General features: G+C 36.3%; 1 protein-coding gene across 3 annotated transcripts; it reads right to left on the bottom strand.

The window, feature by feature from the left end:
- Positions 1-5,049: 5,049 nt before the first annotated feature.
- LOC110025859 (KH domain-containing protein HEN4-like) lies at positions 5,050-21,863 on the bottom strand. 3 transcript variants are annotated; one of them, XM_020726554.1, is made up of 6 exons: positions 21,796-21,853; positions 21,718-21,726; positions 19,769-20,505; positions 18,798-19,247; positions 5,618-5,872; positions 5,050-5,455 (listed from the first exon to the last, which is right to left on the bottom strand). In XM_020726554.1, the coding sequence occupies exons 3-6, from the start codon at positions 20,465-20,467 to the stop codon at positions 5,207-5,209; spliced, it is 1,653 nt and encodes a 550-aa protein (XP_020582213.1). In that variant the 5' UTR covers positions 20,468-20,505; positions 21,718-21,726; positions 21,796-21,853; the 3' UTR covers positions 5,050-5,206. The 3 variants fall into 3 exon arrangements, with proteins under 3 accessions (XP_020582213.1, XP_020582197.1, XP_020582205.1); XM_020726538.1 differs by lacking the exon at positions 21,718-21,726 and having other exon boundaries at positions 21,796-21,863; XM_020726546.1 differs by lacking the exons at positions 21,718-21,726; positions 21,796-21,853 and adding an exon at positions 21,521-21,691.
- Positions 21,864-22,026: the final 163 nt, after the last annotated feature.

Below are 22,026 nucleotides of genomic sequence, written 5' to 3'. Positions count from 1 at the left end.
CAAAATGAAATTGGGAATATTTTGGATTTATTAGGATTTTTTAGGAATTTTTGGAATTTTTGGATTTTTGGGCCATGGAGGGGCATTTTGTCAATTGTGGTCATTTTTGTCAATGTTGGCAAATTTGGATGTATTCAAAGTCTTTGGAACAAGTTTTGAGCAATTTTAGGTATTTTGGCAAAAATTTGAGAATTTTGGCCAAATTTGGGTCTCAATGGCAGTTAGGTAATTTGGAGGTGTCTAGGGCAAAAAGACCAAGTTGGGCATTTCAAGTAGAATTGGATAAATATCCATTCTAAAAAAACCATGAATCAATGAAATCCCCATTTTGGGCTCTCATGTATTGATCTTAGTACCCTCTTAGCCAAAAGGCTAGGGGTTTGGGTTGTGTGAGAAAGTGTAGTGTGTGCAAGCTAGCCTAACCAAGACCAGACCACTCAGGTTTTGTCCTCAGGATTGACACTCCTATAGAGACTCTCCTTGAGTTCCCTCATAATGATCTTACCTTCTAAATATTAGAGGTTAGGACCAATATGTGAAACTTCAAGTTGAGTAAAGAAAAGAGTTTTGAGTTTCTAATGGTGAGGGTACCTTTTCTAGTTTTCTAAGACTAGTCAATAGGAAAGTCCTATGGCTATACTAAAGAGGAAAAACTAAACCTCAACCAAAAGTGAGGTCAACAATCACCTCCAAAGTAAGTTGTTCGATGAGGGCAACCAACACCTCTTTTAAGAGAAGACGAGTGCCTCATCATATGACCACGAGCCTTGAACGCCTAAAAACCTGATCTGTAAGATGAAGGCAGACAAACCCTCTTTCAAGAGAAGATAGGTGCTTCATCATAGGACCGCGGGCTTTAGCCGCCTTCAAGTTCAATCTGTCCAACAAATATGACCTTAACTTTTAATTTAAAAAAAAATCAAAATTTCATCATAAAAAATATGAATACAGCTCATTATTGTGTTGCCCCCTTGACCTCAAGTTGGATGTTTATAGATCCAAGCAAGAGAAAACAAGAGAAATTCTTTGGAGGTAAAAAATCTAAATTCCTGAAAAATTTTGAATTTTTTAATTCATATATAATTTTCCTTTTAAAAATAGTACAAAAAATCTATAAAAAAAGAAAAAAAAATCAGAATTTATGTTCCAAGTGCGCACACACGCTTATTATTTACGTACACGCAACCCACCTTGGCGCGGACATGCGAGAACACATCTAGTTTGCCTGTACATGAGCAAGTGAGTTATCAACGCATCTGGCGTGCACACCATCATTGCTGCGTGCAGTTAGAGGTGTAAACGAGTTGAGCTTGAGCAAACTCATGTTGGGTTAATATTCAATTCGTTTGAAATTAATTCTATTCAAAATTGATTTATGTTCAAAATTGCTCGTGAACAATGTATTTCTGTTCGGCTCGATTTATACATTCTTGTTCGTGGTCGAATTGAAATCAACTCATTTAAATAAATTAGAAAAATAAATGTAGGGTATTAGATTCAAATCCGTACCAACAATATGACCGCACGATCTATGACAATTTAAATTTAGATATAAATATATACATAACATATTATTATATAAATAATAAATATAATTTTTTTTTCGAGCTAAAATGAGTCGAACACGTTTGTACAAAAGGGTTTTTAGTGTTTGACTCATTTGTAATTTAACACTAAAAATTTTGTTCATATTCAGTTCACTAATTTCGAACATGAGCTACTTAACAAACCAAATAAAAGCTATTCACGAACAACGAGCTTTTTAATAGCCCTACTAGCTGTCATTGCTTATATATTTTCAGCTGCACTTAGTCATCGGGATCATTTTCGACAATTTAAACAAAAATAAATACTTTCAAATAAATATTGAAAAAATTTGATCAACTCATGACTTCGAGATGGGATCTAAGGAACGGGTGCACCTCAATAATATTTTCAAGATTGTTATTTTAAACCTCCTAATTATGGATAATTTGAGATAAATTTCAACGTCTCTGCCATCGACATCTAAAGGACTACTAATCTGCTCCCAAAATATTATATTGAATTGAACGAATCTCGATGCATATTTGGATCATAAGTTATGATCAAATGAGATGTCTCATTAAGACAAATCAAATGACATCTACAAATGATTGATTTGAACCCAATTGAGTCAGGTTCATGCAATTAAAACATAAAAAAAAAACTTCTTAACATACTTTAAGAGACCAAATAATCTCCAAATCTAGCAAATAAAAAGTCAAATTAAGCTTCTGGATGAGAAGAATTTAACACACCGACGATTGCTCAATTTTTGCATCATTCAGACACATAAATAGTCATGGAATATCATACTATAAATGTAATCACTCATGATCATCCGATGAAATGTTCCGTATTCATGTATTATTTATGAACTGCCACTCCTAATATCTATAAACCTTCACACTCTTCATGGGGGGGGACATGAGTTGATGAGAAGATTGAAGAGAGCTCTATGCTCTTAAGGACTTCATCGTTCCACCGCCGCTCAACCCCAACCATCAAAGGACACAGCTGCCTAGCCCCACCTTCGCCACTGCTACGCCACTACCGAACCACGACCGCTCGGTTGCCGCCACTATTGCCAGATCACCGCTATCATTGCACCGACTCCACCCGACTTTCGCCGACATGGGACCAACACATGAAGGTCGACGCTGTGCCACCATTGCCACGTTAAATTGTTGATGACATAACATCGACTGCTACCCTTGATTCACTATTGTAAGGCCACTGCCACAGTCGTAAGGACGACATCATCGAACCACTGACTTCAGATCACTGCTATCATCATGCACTACCATGCCTAGCCACTGGAGCCATGTTGGACTCCCCACCAGCCAACACACCTCCACCGTCATTAAGCCACTTCAGCCATTGTCACGCTGCCATCAGCAAACCACGAATGTAGGGCCACCATCGCTATGTCAGAGCACTATTGTTGGCCTGCCATTGCCACTAAACCACCTACACTCAACATACGCCAAGCCACAATCAGCCTACTAAAGTCATTCGGCTATCAACGTCAAACAATTATCACCATGCCAAACCACTGTCACCCTATCGACATTGAATCATTGTTGCTACTATCAAACCATTATTTCATGGCCACAATCTTCGTCGTCGTCATGTCACCACTATTGGAACACCATCATCGTCAGGACATTATCTCTTGATCGCTGCTATGTCAAATCACCAATACCTAATTACCGTCATTGTTGTGTCCACTATCGTTGTGGCCATATCACCATCTCTCAATCGTCGTCACCACAATAATGAACAACCTTCTTAAGGTCGTCGCCACGATGGATTAGCATTATCTGACCTACTACAACTTTTTTAACTGAACCACAATCGCTACTTTGATGCCGCAGTTGTCGCTATTGTAGCCAAACCATTGTAATCTTCTCGAGTTAACAATCTATAAGTACCCACTATCATCAGATCACCTTCACCTATCAGCCACTGGAGCATGGTCATGGATTGTGCCATCAGTGTTGCTTGTTCGCTATCATTGTTGCTTGATTGCTATCACAATTGCTATCAAAACACCGGTTCCCGATCGACGCCATTGCCACAGTTGGACCTCCATTGCCAGATCATTATTGTCAGATCATCGTCACTTAGCTATGACTACTAAAGTTGTTGGATCATTGTTGCTTAGCTACTATCGTCGTCGATGCTAATAAATCAAGATCGCCATCCAGAGTCTCTATTGTCAGTCTTCCATCACCGCCCATGTCACTTCTCCAATTTCTCACATTCTTGTAATATTATTTTATTTTGTTCAAAAGTAGATAAATTCTGTAACATTTTTCTGAATAGTGGAATCATTTTAACTGAGTTATGCCATGTAACTTTTTTTCTTCTCAGGCATTTCGCATAAAAGCCCCTAGAGCACCATTTATCAACTCTTTTTTTATTTTGTGTGTGTGTGTGTGTTAAATTTTCATATACTACTTAGGCCTTAATATAACCCTGCCTCCTTGAATTCTTCATCATGGAACAACTTGCAACAGAATATCTTTTAAGTATTTCAAATTACTTATTACAAACGTGATAATGATGATTGTGTTTGTTAGGTTATCTTAGCTTTGGGAACTTCAAGAATAGCTTAAATTGTATATTTATAAAGACTAATATGCAAAAATAAAATCTAAGATCCGTTGATTTATTTGTGTTTAAATTATTTATAATTTTATTATTATTTAAAACTAATGATGAATAACTTAAAATATCAAACATATGATATGTGGTTTTACATACAGTTGACATAATTTCATAGTTGTAGCATATTGCCATTAGAAGTACGTTTTAGGAGTAAATTTTGCTGCCAATTTAAAATTATAACAGTTTTAAAGTAATTTTAAAGGATTAGTACATATGATGTGCAAATCAGGAGCGCATTTTCTGACCGGACAACTGACGCAGCTCTACGTCCCGCGGAGGTTATTCCTGGGTTACTTTCCTGAAAATAACCCAGAAATAACCTGCCGTCTTTATTTTTGGGTTAATTCTGGGTTATTTCGGAATTATTGAAAATAACCCAAAAATAACCTGAAAATAACTCAGGAATAACCTCCGCGGCACATAGAGCTACGTCAGGAGTCCGCACAGAAAAATAAGGCGCATATCAGACATACAAGTCGAAGAAAAGCCTCTTTGCCATGTAAAGTAGATTCATTAACTAGTTCAAACTCAGCTTGCTAAATAACTTGCGAATAAAAGTGATGAGCTAACAAATCAATTTTTAAATATTTCAAACAGAGATGTAAAAATGTAAAAATAGGAAAATGATTCATCCAAAATTTCAATCTAACTAATTTTTTTTAAATAAAAAAGTGAACACTATTTCAAAATGCGAATAAAAGTGATGAGCTAACAAATCAATTTTAAATCTCAGGCACGCCCTTATTTCAAATAGAGATGTAAAAATGTAAAAAGAGGAAAATAATTCATCCAAAATTTCAATCTAACTAATTTTTTAAATAAAAAAGTGAACACTATTTCAAAATGAATCATCCTCAGGCTCAATTCATCAAAATATTTGATACTTACTTCTCTAACACTTCAGTATCACAAATAACATCAAAAACGTATGTATATAAGATATATTTACTTCTAAAAAAAAAAATTAAAATTAGTACTTTTTCTAAAGAACAAAATAGCAATCAAGAACTGATTAATGCCATCCTAACTTAACCTTATTGAACCAAGGTGAGCCCTGAAGTGGATGAGCGAGAGCAGATATATTCTCATGTGGATGACGGGCATATAATCTTGGAGGTGGTGAAGGTTCCCTGCCCATGTATGAACCAAATGGAGACATCTGATCAAGAAAAGTAGATGCTTTATCACTAAAAAGAAGACCTCTGAGCCTCGCAGTTATTTGCAAAATTGCTTTCCGAACAGTTCCAAATTCACCACTTACCTATAAATGAGACGAAGATTTCAATTTGCAACTGATAACAACAAAAAAAGAACTGCACACTGACAATGCTGCATAAAGCATGCATCGAGAAAAACAAATTATGATGTGCTACGCAAACTACGGTGAATGCATGTTAAAATAAGGCAATAGAGTGTATCATACTTGAACAACTTCTTCATGTTCTGACACGCCCTTTGGGACCAGATCATTACTCAAAATACGAATCTGGGCTCCAGAAAGCTTCCTCATTTCTTCTATTATGGAACCACCTTTTCCAATAAGACAACCTGCTTGATTGGGAGCAACAAGAAGCCGAGCCATGGCAGTATTATCTTCACTCTTAGAACCTTCTATAAAAATTCTATGAAGGACACGAAGAAGTGCATCCTGTGATGGGGATATTCTATCACCTGGGAGCTACATAATGAAAAACCAATATAATAAATTAAACAGATATCCATAATTTTTTTGGATTTATTGTTCATCTTATGAAGCCAATCACTAAATCTGAAGTTAATTGTTCTGAATATATGCAAACCTAACTGAATTACCATCAAACGAATTGAAAGAAATGATATGCTGCTGCTACTGAACCTTACATTTTATAAGACACTTAAAGGAGCATGTACTTTAATCTATTAAATACATTCTAGTATTTAAGCGTAACATGATCACGAGCTATCAATTATGAGAATCAGCATAATAAACCCTTCGCTAAGGATATTTTCATTGACTGACATTTGTTAGCTTTAGTTTAAGCATTGCCTTTTAAAACTCCTAACCCAAGCCGCAGGGCTAACTCCTTTACATTCCCATGTCATTCACATTAATAATATTTACAGGTAATAGTTGCAACATATGCTTTCAGTTGTGCTCGCACATATCACCAAAGTTTAATAATAAACCTTGTATCCTATCAGGCCACACTTAAGTATCTCTAACACAGACTTTTCCCTTGATCTTCCCTAGTTTTACAACACGCCCATTTCACTTTTCACATTTTCCACATTACCAAGGAGCAATTTGAGATCACGTTTATTTTATTTTATTTTGTGTTTTGTTTATGTTGTGACTTAAAATAAAACATGTTTAGTATGATATAACATCTTTATATCTTTTTAAAAACATTGAAAATAATTTTTAGATGTTTTGAATGTTTTTAAAAATAAGTAATTTGTTTTTAGAAATAAAAATAAAAACATGCAAAAGATGCACTAAAACATATTTTTAAAGGTAAATAAAAAAATAGAATAAAAACAAAAATAAAAAAAACAAAAGTGATCCCAAACAAACCCTGAGTTTTTGTTGATTTTCTCTTTTTCTAAATAATCTAATCCAAAAGACATCCAAGCTTATTAAAACATAATATTATTTACTGCTAAGTTCCATCATATTATTTAACACAAAAAACATCACATTATATATCTTTAGTAAAATGGGTGAAAGGTACCTCGGCCTATCCATAAGACAATTTGATTATCCACAGATATTACAAGATCAAAATCTAAGTTAAAATAATACATGTGCCTTTAAGCATTTTTTTTTTATCAATTCTACTTCTTTTAACTTATAAATGGTGTCTCACTACTCAAAACTTTCTCTTCAAAAAAACAAAATATTGCTTATCAAGCCATGTCATCACAGAACATACAAAACAAGGTTTGATACTACATTATGTTAACAGAAAAAAAAAATAATGAATAACAAAACTAAGAGAACATGAAATCCACAACGTACAGAAAAGAGAACTAGTTTAAAAAAGAAGTAATTCTAAATATTCTGTGATAAGGAAGGCTGTTCAATGAGTTCATATGTGGTAGCTATATGTTAACATCAAGCTCGGAGAAAACTGTACCCAATAAGCATAGTGGAAGGTTGGTAAGTGTTGAGTAAAGAAATCTAAAAGCAGTAAGAAATTAATCTATGTGATGGGTGGGTTTGGCAAGGACAAACTATGCTATATTAAGAGTTGAAAACAGTTTACTCAAAAAACAAAGCGGTTTCAACTGACTGGCAAATAGGAAGAATGGCGACAAGGGACTTTGGATTGGACAGTGAGCAGATAAAAGTAGAGGATGAGAGGGCGGTTGATCTGCAGAAAAGAAAGTTTATCTATAAGAAAGGAACTCGGTTAATTCACACGTCTCTAAGACTATGGAAAGAGGTAAGGCACACCAGATCCACAAACGACCAACTTGAAAGTCCATTTTTCCAACAGAAGGAAATTGGACTGTATCCAACAAAATTTGAGGGTTATACATATAGGAATAGTAAAACCAGAACTATTTATTGCTAGCCCTGAAAATGAACCATAAAAGAGAGAACAATTGAACAAAACTTAAAAATACCTAAAATTATCATAAGAATTTAACATCTAGACTAATCTGATAAATGGTGGGATACCAAGGATGACAAGGAGCAGCTTGAAGGGACCTTCAAGATAGTATACAAGTTCATTGTTCCAGTCCAGGATGCTGTTACGCCTGTTTCTGTTTTGCCCCGATACAGGCATGACCAGTTTGGACACGGCCAACCGGTCCGCTCCTACTACCATCTAGACGCTGACGGGTTCAGAAGAAGATGGCAGAATACCCTGGCACAGCCGTAAGCGATTCCAGCTCCCAAATGGGGCCCACTAAGGCTTTAAACACGTACACAAGAGATGAAATTAAGTGAATTTTGGGGGAAAGTTTGAAAGGCTTCTTGGAAAATATTTAGGTGGGCTAGTGCCTAGGGTTTGTTTTATCTTTTATGCTGCTACAGTTTTTTTTACTCTTGGTGTTCCTAGCAGAGTCCAGGGTTTGTGGAGAGACGATCCACCTCTCGAATAGTAGCTCAACGTGGTATCTTGTTTGCTTTCTTTGAAATTAATAAAATCAGCCCTCGTTTGAGTTTCACCACCTCTATTGCAATTTATTCGTTGTTTGTTCGTTGTTTTTTGTTTCGGATTGTATCAAATTAGTATAAGAGCAAGATCTCAGAGGAATGCCAACAATGAAAGTTGATGTGTTGGAAGGGGAAGTAAGACAAATCAGATCGGGAAAGGTTTGCCATCATAGATGATAGGTATCCTTCCATAGAAAACCGAATGGAAGACATAATTAAGAGCATAGGGGATATATGAGAGATGATAAGGAGGCTCATGGAAATGCAATTCAAGTCCCCACCAATCCCTCAAATTGTAAACTCTGACAAAGGGTTGATCAGCGAATCATTGGCCAAATCAAAAGGGAGGAGATCAAACGAGAGGACAACGAGGATGAAAACATCTACTACTAAGAGCTTCCCCCTAAGACTCCAACAGGAGGGGGTGGAGACTTTCAATGGAGGACGTTGAGCCGAAAATTGGAGGGTTGGTGCAATGGGCACGGATGAGCATGAAGAAGGAAGAGAATAGGGAGTGAGATATGACTATGATTGAAAGAGGGAGTTTCAACCAAGACACTAGAGGAAACGTTGAAGGGAAAGAAAGTTAGCCTGGCGATGTGAGGGTAAGGAAATTGAAGAAATCGATCTTCAAAGAGAAAGCTGCACATGGATAGGTGTATCGAGTAGACCAACACTTTACAGCAAATGTGTTAACAGAGGAAGAGAAACACATGGCGGCAGAGTTATGTTTGGAGAGAAAGGCCCTAGCATGGTTTTAATGGATGGAGGTTAGGTGCCCAATACATTTGTGGGAGGAATTTGAGGATTGCTTGTTGAAAAATTTCTAAGCCATTCGGGAAGGAGATCTGCACAGGAAATTCTATGATTTGGCTCAAGAGGGAACGATCACAGAATATAAAGAGAGATTTGAGCTTTTGTTGGGATAGTTGAGGGGTATTTCCACAACAGTAATGGAGGGGAACTTCTTGAAAGGCCTAAAGCCCGACATCTGAGCTGCCCTCCAACCATTGAGACTGCGTGGATTGAAGAAAATGATAGAGCTCGCACGGATGATGAAATTCAAGAAACAAGTGAAGAAAACGAGGAAAAGGTGACACCACGGGAGGATCCTACAAGAGTGTTTCGACGACCATGGCACCGATGAACTAGACAATGTCATTTCAAAAAGACATGCCAAAGCATTTCAGACAGAGCATGTGGGGCACTGAGAATAGTATTGGAGAAGTTTTTGACAGAGCATCATTTATACGCCAACTTGAAGAAATGTTTCTTTGCACAGTTGCAGGTGGAGCGCCTAGGATATGTGGTGACTAGGATAGAAGTAGCAGCAAACCAGTTCAAGATCAAGGCGATGGTGGACTGGCCTTCGCCAAGAAGTTTGAAGAAGATGAGGGGAATCCTAAATCTCTTTGGATGCTATTAAAAACTCATAAGGGGTGCGACATGATAGGATGGCAACTAACAGAGCAGCAGAAGAAAAACTATTATAAGTGGAGGGAAGCGACAACTCAGACCTTCAAACATATTAAGAAAGTCGTGATCAGTGTTCTAGTATTAGCACTCCCAGATTTTTGTCGATCAATTGTGGTAGAGGCGGATGTGTCACGATATGGATTGGGAGCAATACTCATGCAGGACAACCAGTTGATTGCCTACTTCAGTCAGGTGCTCACAACTAGAGCGTGCTTAAGTAAGTGTACGAGTGGGAGTTGATGTCTATTGTCTTGGTCATTCAGAAGTGATGTCCTAGCTGTTGGGGCAACACTTTCTAGCCAGGATAGACCAAGAGAGCTTAAAGTATTTTTTTAAGCAGAGGATGGTGACCAAAAAATATCAGATGTGGATATCTAAGTTATTGCTATATGATTTTTAGATTTAGTATCAGTTAGGAACACAGAATAAAGTCGTTGAAGCAATGTCAAGTAAGTTGAAAGAAGCCCTAGTTGACAACCTTATCAATATCCTTGGGCCAGAATTGGAAAGCTAAGAAGGGCATGAGCAAGAGGAAAGGCTGAAAAAATACGAGTAAAGTAGCTACAAGACCCAACAGTCATTCAAAATATGCATTAAAAAGGGCAACTATTGTACCACGGTTGTTTCGTGTTGTCGAGAACATTGAAATACATCCCCAAATAATTACATAAGTTTCACGACAGTGCCATTCAGGGGCACTCCAGAGTACAAAAGACATACAGTTATTTATCGACAGAGCTTTATTGGATAGAGATGAGCAGAGACAGAGAGAAAATGATAGCAATGTGCAATGTGTGCAAACGACACAAGTATTTGAGAATGATACAAAGAGGGTTACAGCTCTTAGCCTTAACGAAGAAAGTTTGGGAAAAAGAGATGATTGATTTTATAGAGGGGCTGTCAAGATCAGAAGGGTTTAAGATGATCTTGGCCGCAGTTGATCGCTAATACAAGTATGCACATTTCATCACATTACGACAACCCTACACAATGGTCTCAGTCGCTGCGATGTTCATATTGAACTAGTCTGTTTGCATGAAGTATGGGAATCTATTGTATGAAACAGGGATAATGCAATCCAAAGCCAATCCCAAAAAGTTGTTCAAGTTATAAGGAACGGTCCTTAAGATAAGCGCAACATATCATCCTCAAACCGACGACCATATGGAGGTGATCGACAAAAGTGAGGAGACAGGCCTGGATTGTTTTGTATCAGAAACGAAGAAACTTTAGGCCAAGTGGATTGCATAAAACAAATATTGGCATAACACTTTGTATCATACTGCAACGCAAATCACCCCTTTCAAGATTTTATATGAGTGGGATTCATACATTATGGGATAGTACTACATTGATATCCAGTGTCGAATAGTCTTGAGGGGCAGGATATTGGCGGAGCTCGAGGGGCAACTGCTGTGAGCTCAAGAGGCATCTACTATTTTTGGTTCCATATCGTATAGAAGCCTACCCCATTAAATCTGTAGCAAGATTGAGATGAAATACTATGAGCAAGCAAAAGTACCGCAAAGCACATTACTCAATAGCAACTCTGCTCCAAATATTTCAGAGCTAGTTTGCACAAATATCGCCATTCTGATCAAGGCAAAACATAATGAACATTTGCTCACCATAACGGGCGATAGCCTTGTAAAAGCCACCAAAAAATATGAATTTGTAAATAGGAGAGATTAATCAAATTCTTACATTCAATTATTTTAAATTACAGATATCCAAATCAGAACAAGGATCAATGCAATAAGGTGGTTTTCTTTACACAAAATGTTATGCTTTAGTCAAGTATCCTTGCAGCCTATCTGACACGTTCATAATTTATTTCATGATTTTCATGCACTTCTACATCGTGCAGATGCTCGATATTATCATTTTAAATCAACCCAACCTTTTTTTACTATTATAACGCAGTCAGATCACTCTCCCTTATCTATAAAATCATATAGCTTTGATCATGTGCTGTGTAAGTAGAATTAGCCAATGAAGTTGAATGTAAATTCAACTAGAACAATGGTCAACAGATAAAATATCTATGAAAACATAAAAAACAAAGGATATTTCAATGATCGTACTTCATTTAATTAAAGCTCATGCCATGTGCTTCACACTTCAAAGTCTAAAAACGCATCTTGCTCAATTATGAACTTAGTTTAAAAATAACTTACAGCTAATTTCTCATTTGCCAAAACACCTGGACGAGACTCATGTTACATTATTGTAGCCAGCCTAAGCAGAGTCAGGTTTAGGGCCCGTTTGAGGCAGCTTATAAGTGCGGGCGGCGTTTTCGAAACGTCGTCATACCCTTTGGATTCTGTGTTACTTCCGCTTATTCTCAAACGGTATTTTGAATTTGTTAAACACGCGGCCCCTCGAAATGACCCCCACGGGCTACGTTTTCGTTCGTGTTTTCAGTTCTTATTACTCCCATGACCCTCCCCGCTACTCGTTCACAACTCCTTACCTATTATCATTCGCATCTCCTAAACCCTAGGCGCTCCTCTACTTCGCCATTTCTGGTCCTCATCTTCTTCGGCATTTCCAATCCTCCCTCATCTTCTTCGGCATTTCCAATCCTCCCTCTTCCTCGGCATTTTCGCTCCTCCATCTTCTTCGATATTAAGGTATATCAATTCTTTCTTCGGGAATTGCACATCTTCGGCAAATGTCGGAATTTTGAACTTGTAGAGAGTTGCCACTTTTCCCTATTGACTTCTTCGCAATTGCTATGGTAGCAGATTTTGGTGTTTTTGGGAGGGTAGCATAGTCGCATGGGTTTGGTAGTTTTGGCTATTATCCTGAGGTAATGGTTGTACTTTTGGAGTCATCTCCAGAGTTTATGCGGTTCCAACTAGTTATGATAGATAGAAAAAAAACGGTTATTTGATATCTGGATGCATTGGGATTTTTTTCCTCAAGTATATCTTGGTTGGTGGAATATACACTTTTATATATCTTTATATGGTTGTATATTTATGGTAGAGAACAATTCATATATTGGCTTGTGGTTGGAGCCTATGCTATTTCAGAGGTATATGATAGGAGCAAGGGCTTTGGAAGGGTCTTCCATTCAGTTATGTTTTGTAGAATGTGCTATTGATTGCATTCTTATTGGTTGCGGCATTTGCTATTTAATTTTGAGGGCTTTTCAGTTATTGAGCTTCCATTCGGTTATGTTTTGGAGAATGTGCTTTCCAGTCAATGTTAGATGGGAAGCAAATCTGAGAACTTTGCGTAGTATGTTGGAAAATCAGGTTTTAGCATGTGATCTCTTTGATTGGATATTGTTTTCTGAGTCTATTTTGTGTATGGGAAGCAAAGTTGAGAACTTTTTTGTAGCATCCTAGTTCTAGGATAGCTTTTAAACAAAATAATCCCATTTTAGAAAAAGGTTCTTTATACACAGACTAGTTGAATTAAAGTCGAGGTGTTAGATATGTAAAATACATAGGAATTTGGTGTGGTATGTATCTAAATGCCCCAAAATGAAATGCAAAAGTTTCTTAGTTATGTACAAATTTCGAATATGATAGGGGGAGTTCATTTTAAAGAGGGAGAGAAGAATTAAAAATATTTCCTTGCAAAACGTGATGGATTGTCTGCTCATGTTTACAAAACATGCTTGAAGGAGGTGAGAAAGGAAGTTATTGCTGCTATCAGAAGTTTCTTTAGGAGAGAAGACCATTGCTCTTACTTCTCTGCATCAACTATGGTTCTGATGCCAATCATCTTGGTATAACTTTTGAACAATTTGAAATTATATGAAATAGTTTTGTATCTCGCTGTGATAGATTTGCAAAGGGGCGTTTCTTGCAGCTCTATCAAAACAGAATGCTACAAGTTTGAATTTCACTGTTGACCTGCTGTCAATTAAAATATATGCAGCTATGTAATTCAGAAGGTTATGGTTACACAGTAAATCCAAATTTTGTAGAAAAGTGGCTAGCATGTTTGAATTTCAGATTTTGTATTCATTTTCTGTCAACCCTTACGATCACACTCATTTTTTAGGCAGTTGTGCTCACTGATTTTGTCATATTTCGTAGAAATGGTTCAACGGTAATAATGATAATGCTACCAGTTTAGAATTTCAGATTTCTTATTGTTCATTTTTGAGGCAGTTGTGCTCCCTGCAATTGCCTTCTTCTAAGCTCGTCAATCTACTATGGGGCAACACTTTGATGGGGTGATTCCTGTAGCTTAGAGGAATTTCAGATTACTATGTTTACATCTTATTATTATTATTTGTTTTATCCATGTTTCTAGAAACATGCCACCCTTCAAAATGTTGAAGTTTCTACTACAAATAAGGCTAGAAGTAGCTCAATTTCTCAAAATGTTGAAGTTTCTACAGTAAGCTTTATTCTTATTAGAGAGGCTTACATCTTGCTGCTATAGCTTTCAGCTGCTTTGCATAATTCATGAGGGTGTTGATTGAAGTTATTTTTGGCTGCATTTTTTTAATGAAGATTAGGTGTTAATGTGTAAATACATATGAATTGAGTGCTATGTATGTCAATCTTCCTCTCCCCCTCTCCATATATGCATCCATCCATCGATAGAATTGTGTGGAATGCATGTAAATAACCCATATGTGTGTAAAGGCGAGAAAGTAGCCTGGATGGATAAATACTGAAGTATGGAAAAATATCGCATACTGCCTGTATATTTCGAAAATTGGCTTGGGCATACAAATGTGGCTTGAGCGTCTATGTTTTTTTATAGGAAGCCATACAATGGTTGATGTTAAGCCTCGGCCCTCCTCTGCATCCTGCTAAAACTTCTCCTTCAATTTATAGGCAGCTTCGATGGCCCGTGTCTATTAGGGCAACCACTGCTATGAAGGATTTTCTTTAGTGGCTGATGTTTCCTTACAGTTCAGTGGCTTGGCTATATATTTGTGGCTTGATACATTGCTTGCAAAAATGGGGGTTCTCTTTATTCTGCTAGAAGAAATGTTAGACATGTTGGGTGATTAAGCAGCTTGGATGGATGGCCCATGTTTGGGTGTGGACTGAAGTATTCCCTGAAGCATGTATGTAAATGCAACAGTCTGAAATATAATGTGGTGATCTTAACAAGGACCTTGGAAAGGATGATGCTTTCTATTTATGAAGTTTTTGGTGGCTCGTTAAATCAGATGGTTTTATGAAGTATTATATTCTTTCCTTAGATTAATGAAGACAATGGATTACTATTTATTATGCTTGTCTTAATACTATAATAGATTATTTGGCAATCTATACATTTCTCTGCTACCAAATGTGGCTCAAATTCCAAATGTGGCTAGCAGTTTCCTCCATGGAGACCACCAGCCACTTTTTTCTTGTCCAGTTGAGTTATCAGGGCGAGGGTAATTTATATAATATAAGTTATATAATTCATATATTCTAATATATATAATTATGTAACACTAAAAACCCTAACCCCGGCCTCCACATTCACCTCTCAAAAGTTTTTGGGCCTCGGCCGCGATAACTGAGATTTGTCGCTTTTGTCTTCTAATATCTACTTCTATTTCTCCGTTGGCTCGATTGTTCGCCATTCTTGCTTGGTTGCTCGATATTCTTCTTGGTTGCTTGTTTGGCTACCAAGTTGTTATCTTTGAGTATCTTTTCTCTAATATTTCATATTTTTCTTTGGTTACGCCTCTTAGCTTAAACTTTTTTAAATTTCTTTTAGGTTTATTTAGATTTTTTGAGTGAAACCTAGTTTTTTAGAGTTTTGGCAGGGAAACCTCGCATATTGCATTTAGACCTGATTTTTTTATGGATGAGATCTGATATAAGGTTTTATTGTGAAATTTAGTTCGGTTAATGTGCATTTGTGCAGTGATTCATAACACGTTAAGTGTTTGTGCTATGGCTCGGCTATTGCATCTAGATTAGATTTTTTTTTTTTATGATTGTCAAGAATAATATGTTTTTTTCATTTAGTTTTTCCGAACAATAACACGATATTTCCTTTTTTTTTTTACAATTTCATCAGTTTCACTTTGGTGGCTTAGAGCATGCATCTTTGTGAAGTGCATGTCCATGGGTATATTATTCCCATTTTGCCAAAACCTAATGTGTGGTTTTATGTATGCTAAAAAAATAATATGTTGCTCAGTGCTAAATTTAAAGTTGTAAGTTGGCTTCACTTGTTTTTGAACAAAAGAGTGCAAGCAAATCAAGCATAATCCAACTATAATATTTTGATACCGAGTCCTAACCAGTTTATATCATATTCTCTTGTCTACATCGTTTGTGGTTCGAGTGCTTCCCAGTCGGACAACTTTGCTCGCGGTTCTGGGGTGTCAGAACCGTGCAACATTCGTCGTGATATGCTTCTATATTTTAAAGTCAATATTGTCGTTTTTTTACTTGTAATTTTAACATGTTATTTTTTCTTTTTTTTTGTCTCATGATACTCTATATCAGTGTGTGAATGTATTTTCACTTTTTTATATATAACTATGTTTCTTTGATGTGATCAGAAATATTTGAGTGATATAAATGTAAAAACAAAAGCATTGGTGTGAGATATGTAAATGTAGAAGAATTAGTTGTTTTATATTATTAGTATTTTGTTGCAGCTTTAACATTTTCCCACATAATATCGTTGCAGCTCAGTGCTACTGTAAGTTGGCCTGAACAAAAGAGTGCAAGCAAATCAAGCATAATCCAACTTTAATATTTTGATACCGAGTCCTAACCAGTTTATATTATATTCTCTCGTCTACATCGCTTATGGTTCGAGTGCTTCCCAGTATGACAACTTTGCTCACGGTTCTGGGGTGTCAGAACCGTGCAACATTCGTCGTGATATGTTTCTATATTTTAAAGTCAATATTGTCATTTTTTTCTTGTAATTTTAACATATTATTTTTTCTTTTTTTGTCTCATGATACTCCATATTAGTGTGTGAAGGTGTATTTCACTTTTTTATATGTAACTGTATTTCTTTGATGTGATCGTAAATATATAAATGTAAAAACTAAAGCATTGGTGTGACATACGTAAATGTAAAAGTGTTGGTTGTTTTATATTATTAGTATTTTGTTGCAGCTTGAACATTTTCCCACATGATATTGTATTATTGTCTCTAGAATTTGTTTTGGAAGTTTTACATACACACAACTCAACTCTTTTGTACTTTCATGTCTTAACATTTGAACTTGTGATTTTACAAACTTTAAACATTCCCAATAAATCAATGTTATGTTGCATCTCCAAGAATAGTAATGAATATCACAAATTTTACTTATACGATTTCCATGAATCCCTCTCCCTAGTTGTGTTTGTGTGTGTGACTGCCAGCTACCCTCTTTGTGATTGGGAAATGAGTAGTTTTTATTTCTATAAATTCATGAATCTTTGGTTTTATCTCCCCTATATGATTGAATTAAGAAGGTTGGTAGATTGTAAATAACAATTTTTGGGTGGTATGTATGTGTCGAATGAGTTTGAAGGGGTTTAACTCGAGTTGGTAGATTGTAAATAACAATTTTTGGGTGGTCTGTATGTGTCGAATGAGTTTGAAGGGGTTTAACTCGTTATAAAGTATCTATGGGATAGAGATTGCAGTTTTGTTGAAAACATAACAACTTCTGCGTGTCAGATTGTTCATTTATCTAAAAAAATTGTAAATCAACTGTTTTCAAAACACACAAATCAAAAGTTAAACAACTTATTCAAAAGAGAACTATAGTAGTTTATTCAGAATCAGTTGTTTTCCAAATGCACAAATCAAACAGTCAGACAGCTTATCCGGATCAGCTGCTGATCAGCGACTTATCATAATAAGCAGCTTATCTGGATAAGCTGCAGCTGTCCCAAACAGACCCTTAAGCTTTGTAGTGCTAGGAAAGGTTTAATGAGCAAAGAATTGAAGCTAATTAAAAGTTTGTTTAACTTGTCATCTGATAAATGAATATAAAAACGCCTCCATACTTCACCACGCAGTTGTTTCAAGTCATGTAATATGTCTTTAAACATTCAATACTTTTGCTTTTCACAGGATGAGAAACTTTTGCATGTGTATTGACAAAAGATTTAGTTAAAATAGCCAAAAACAAATGCAACTAATATTAAGAATCAAACCAAAACTTGTATCCACGAAATGTTTGCATCTTTAGTCTTATCCTACATCGTGTATCATAAAACAGATTGAACATCCCATATTCATTTCTCTTTTAACAAAAATCATCCATAATACAAATGTTACCCTCTCGCATCCAAAATTCCAAGGGATATAACTTCACATGGACAACACATATAAGAACATAAGTTGATAAGAACAAATATTCTTGAGAAATCTTTGAAGGTTTTCTTACATTTACCCCACTCACCTATGAGTCTTAAAGGGAATCAACGGGCAAGGACCTACACACATGCACACAGCTAAGGCACTGCCAAACAAAAAATTAATCTTCAAAATATTTAGTTTAAAAAAAACCTAACATCGAAGAACTTCAGAACCAAAATGTGTCCAGGTGCAAAAACTCAGCTTCCACTGTCCTTTCCAAAACAAACAGTTGACACAATCTCCTTCGCAATTTCCCACTTCCTCTCAAAAGTCCTTTCAACCAAACAGCTAAAGCAATACACTTCAACAACATGCCACTTCCCCTCAAAAGCAAACAAAGACATAAAATTAGATAGACATAGGATAGTAGCAAATAAGTTATAACAGAGCACATGTTGGTAGCAATTCCAAACCCCCATGAAAAAAAAAACCGGCTGCTTAACACGGAAAAATATGATAAAAAAAATCAGGCTATAGTTTCTTAAATCCCCTCAAATAAAATTTTGAAAAATAATGACCATTTTAATTAAGCCTTGATGCCATTTTTGAAAACCTTCTGCAAATACTTCACGAAAAATTTAACAAACACAGAAACCCCTAATGTCACTCATATGTGTTGAGTAAACTTCAAAAATAAACTATAAAGCATAAAAAAAAAGAGAAAGAACAATTAAAGTATTACCGCGGGACCATAAATGACTATAATGCGATAATCTGTCTTGGCAGAAGTCTCCAGGACTTTAATCTCACAGCCAGTTTCATGCTGCAGGTTCTTCACAATATTACCTCCCTTTCCAATCACACATCCAACCATATCATTGGAACACAACAATTGAAAGACAAGAACCTCTGGAGCAACAGGCATCTGTCCTGGTACAGAACCTTCGTGAAACTTAGGAAAATACGAAATGTCTTTGGCATCAAATGACGTCCTATTAAGATGAGGTGGGCCTTGAATGGGCAGATAATTTTTCTTGTTAAAAGCCTCCGGGCGAGGATTAGAAGCATATGTATGTGATGATGACCCGAGAAGATCGTCTACAGGGAAATCACAATCACGAGGTGGATTCTCCGTGAGCTTCTGAGAAACTGATTGGAGAGCTCTCCTTCTAGACTCTACACTTCCAGCGATCTGTACTCCATTGTGATGTACAAAAATCACCATCCATTAGAGATTTCACATTCAATATATTACATGTTGAGCACTGAAGTTGAATATAGAATAGTAAAAACCTGGGTGAATCTTCCAAAAAATATAATAGCAACAAAGAAACCAATGCTAAAAGCCAGGTTCAAATAAGTTCCAAAACTACTTTTGTACTTAAAGAAAAAAGGGCATTTAAATATATAGCACAGAATTCTTTGTACACATAACACTCGAATGTTTAACATCACATCAAAAATAACACTATTACCACTTTTTAAATACACCTTTTCATGAATAGGTTTAAAGCACCAAAGAACTATATATGTAAATATGAAAATTTAGGTTTGAGATTAAGAATATCTAAGAATTTTGTGCTGGGTATGCAAATTTCCAAAATAAAAAATCCTGCCCCACATAATAATTAAGGAAACAACTATCAAGGAATGCCCAGGTAATAAAGGTAGCATATTCAAGCATGCATTCAGATTGAACAATCCAATCATTACCTGCACAATTTCTTCACGTGGTGATGCACACAAAGGAAGCTTGCTCCTGGGAAGTATACGGATTTGGGCTCCACTGTCAGTCGACATCTGCTTGATCACACTTCCGCCCTTTCCCAAAAGACAACCAACTTGGTTGGACAAAACCAGCAATCTTATAAAATGAGATTTCTTATTAGTCTTATCTGCATCATCATTCTCCTGCTCACCTTCAATTATTCTCTCAAAGATGAGCAGCAAAGCCTTTTGAACTGAAGATGTTGCCTTCGCTGACTTTGAACTATCAGTAGTGGAAGAATCCTCCTTTTCTTCGCAATCCTCTGCACTAGCCCTACTATCCTCCCCGTCATCAGAATTACTATCACTATCATCTAGTTTGTTTTGGACATTTCTAAACTTAGAATAATTTGCAGGACCACTTATAGTTACAACTCGTTCATCACAGCCAAAAACAGTATCTTCAAGTTTTATTCTTGTACCAGTTTCGTGACGTATTTTTGCAATAATGCCACCTCCTTTACCAATCACACTTCCAGTCTTTGAAGAAGGGCAGAGCACACGAAAAACTACAGACCCTGGTGGCACTTTGAATTGATTTGGCTGGGAAACAGATGGAGAAGTCTTCTGCCACTTTCCTCTTCCATTCGGCTCATTAGGATAGCGTTCAAAAGGTCGCTTGGAAGATGTAAGTGGCAAAGCCATGCTTGACTTATGTTATTGACAGTTGGTCTGACTATTACCTATGGTGAAAAAAGAGATTTTTAAGCATGAATTAGCCATCAATATTACGCACCAAATAATGATATGGGCGACAGGATTTGTAAGTTTAGTACTTCTCCAAAGAATTTTAACGTATTATCACAATGAACCCAAAACTAAATCATCTTTGAGAAGCCACATGGGAATAATTTTACTTAATAAATGCAGGTAACCGAATTGGGTTTTACATGAAATCCTGTTGGGTCTTTAGTAACAGAAACAAAGATATGCTACAGCGAAAAAAAAAAAAAAACGTATAAGCTGTCTTTAGCACAAGTTTTGGTTCAATTAAAACGGAAGGAGATCCAGTTGATTAGTTGGAATCAAAAGAAAATTTTTAAAAGCAAAATACCTCAATAGTTTTTTCCACATACCAAAATCAGTGAAGATTCTTGAAGGAGATAACAAAGTTGGATTAAAACATTAAAATAGGTGAATATTGGCTCTATTTGCAAAATAAGAAAATCACACCTTATCTTGCTTTTTTTTTTCTATTTGGTTAAGAACATACAGCCAATCCTCCATGCGAAATTTTTGGCAGGAAAGATAACGCATGTGTTCGGTCACAATGCAGTTATGGCACCAATGGCTGAGAAACAACTCAAAATAAATAATAATGCCAAAAGTGCTAACATAAAACCAGTCAAATATGTGCTCAGCCAAACCAGTCGAAATAAACTAACCCAAACAAAATAAGGAGGAGGATCTAATCTCCAAGACCTCCAAAAAAGCAATCCCACGTACAGAACTTGTTATATACATTCGAGATTTGGAACAATGAAGACCTTATGATTCCTTAGAAGCCAGACGTTTACCCAAAACTTCCAATACGCACATCAGACATCTACAATGGCGCCAGAAACACCAACAAGCCTCATACAACAACTTAAATTCAAATGGGTTCGCTTTAAGCTAAGTGAGACAAGCAATACAATCAAAATCCGCCCCAATAAACTTATGGAATATGTTAACATATTACAAAATCTTAGCTCCTACACGTATAGAAGAAATGACAACGGAAAGCAGATGCCGCAATGCCCCGTATCCTTTTCATCGTGACAGAGAGACCATAAAATTGATCCTAAACCGAAATACAAAGCAGATTCCACGGCTTGAACCACCAAATAGTCGATAATATATGAGAGAAAGCCGGATAGAAGAAGAGTGAAAGAAGTAGCCGGAAATAAACATACGCGTATCGCCTGAGAAGATGGAAACAAGTTGCAATTGAGTGTGGAGCTGAGTAGCGGGGAGACGAAGGGTAATGTTACCTGTGTGGAAGATGAGAAAACGATGGAGCGGAAGAACCCCGGATTTGGAAGAGGGTTAGGGTTCAGCATTAGTGTTCAGCAGAAGCCCTACAGTTGGTGATTGTCATTATTTAAAATAATAAACCTGATTTATATAACTTAATCCTTATTTAAATTTACCGTAAGATGGACCGATAATAATATATATGTATATATATATATATATATATATATATATAACTATATCGATCC

Source organism: Phalaenopsis equestris, unplaced genomic scaffold (genome assembly GCF_001263595.1).
Source record: "Phalaenopsis equestris unplaced genomic scaffold, ASM126359v1 Scaffold000002, whole genome shotgun sequence".
Lineage (NCBI taxonomy): Eukaryota > Viridiplantae > Streptophyta > Magnoliopsida > Asparagales > Orchidaceae > Phalaenopsis > Phalaenopsis equestris.
This window is presented reverse-complemented; position numbering and strand designations above follow the sequence as displayed.

Bases quoted from the DNA above. Each gene is read 5' to 3' on its own strand.
- LOC110025859 (XM_020726538.1), bottom strand. From the start codon at position 20,467: ATGGCTTTGCCACTTACATCTTCCAAGCGACCTTTTGAACGCTATCCT. The intron at 19,248-19,768 runs GTAATGATTGGA...AATGGAGTACAG, and splicing joins CACGTGAAGAAATTGTGCAG to ATCGCTGGAAGTGTAGAGTC. The intron at 5,456-5,617 runs GTATGATACACT...TCTCATTTATAG, and splicing joins AACATGAAGAAGTTGTTCAA to GTAAGTGGTGAATTTGGAAC.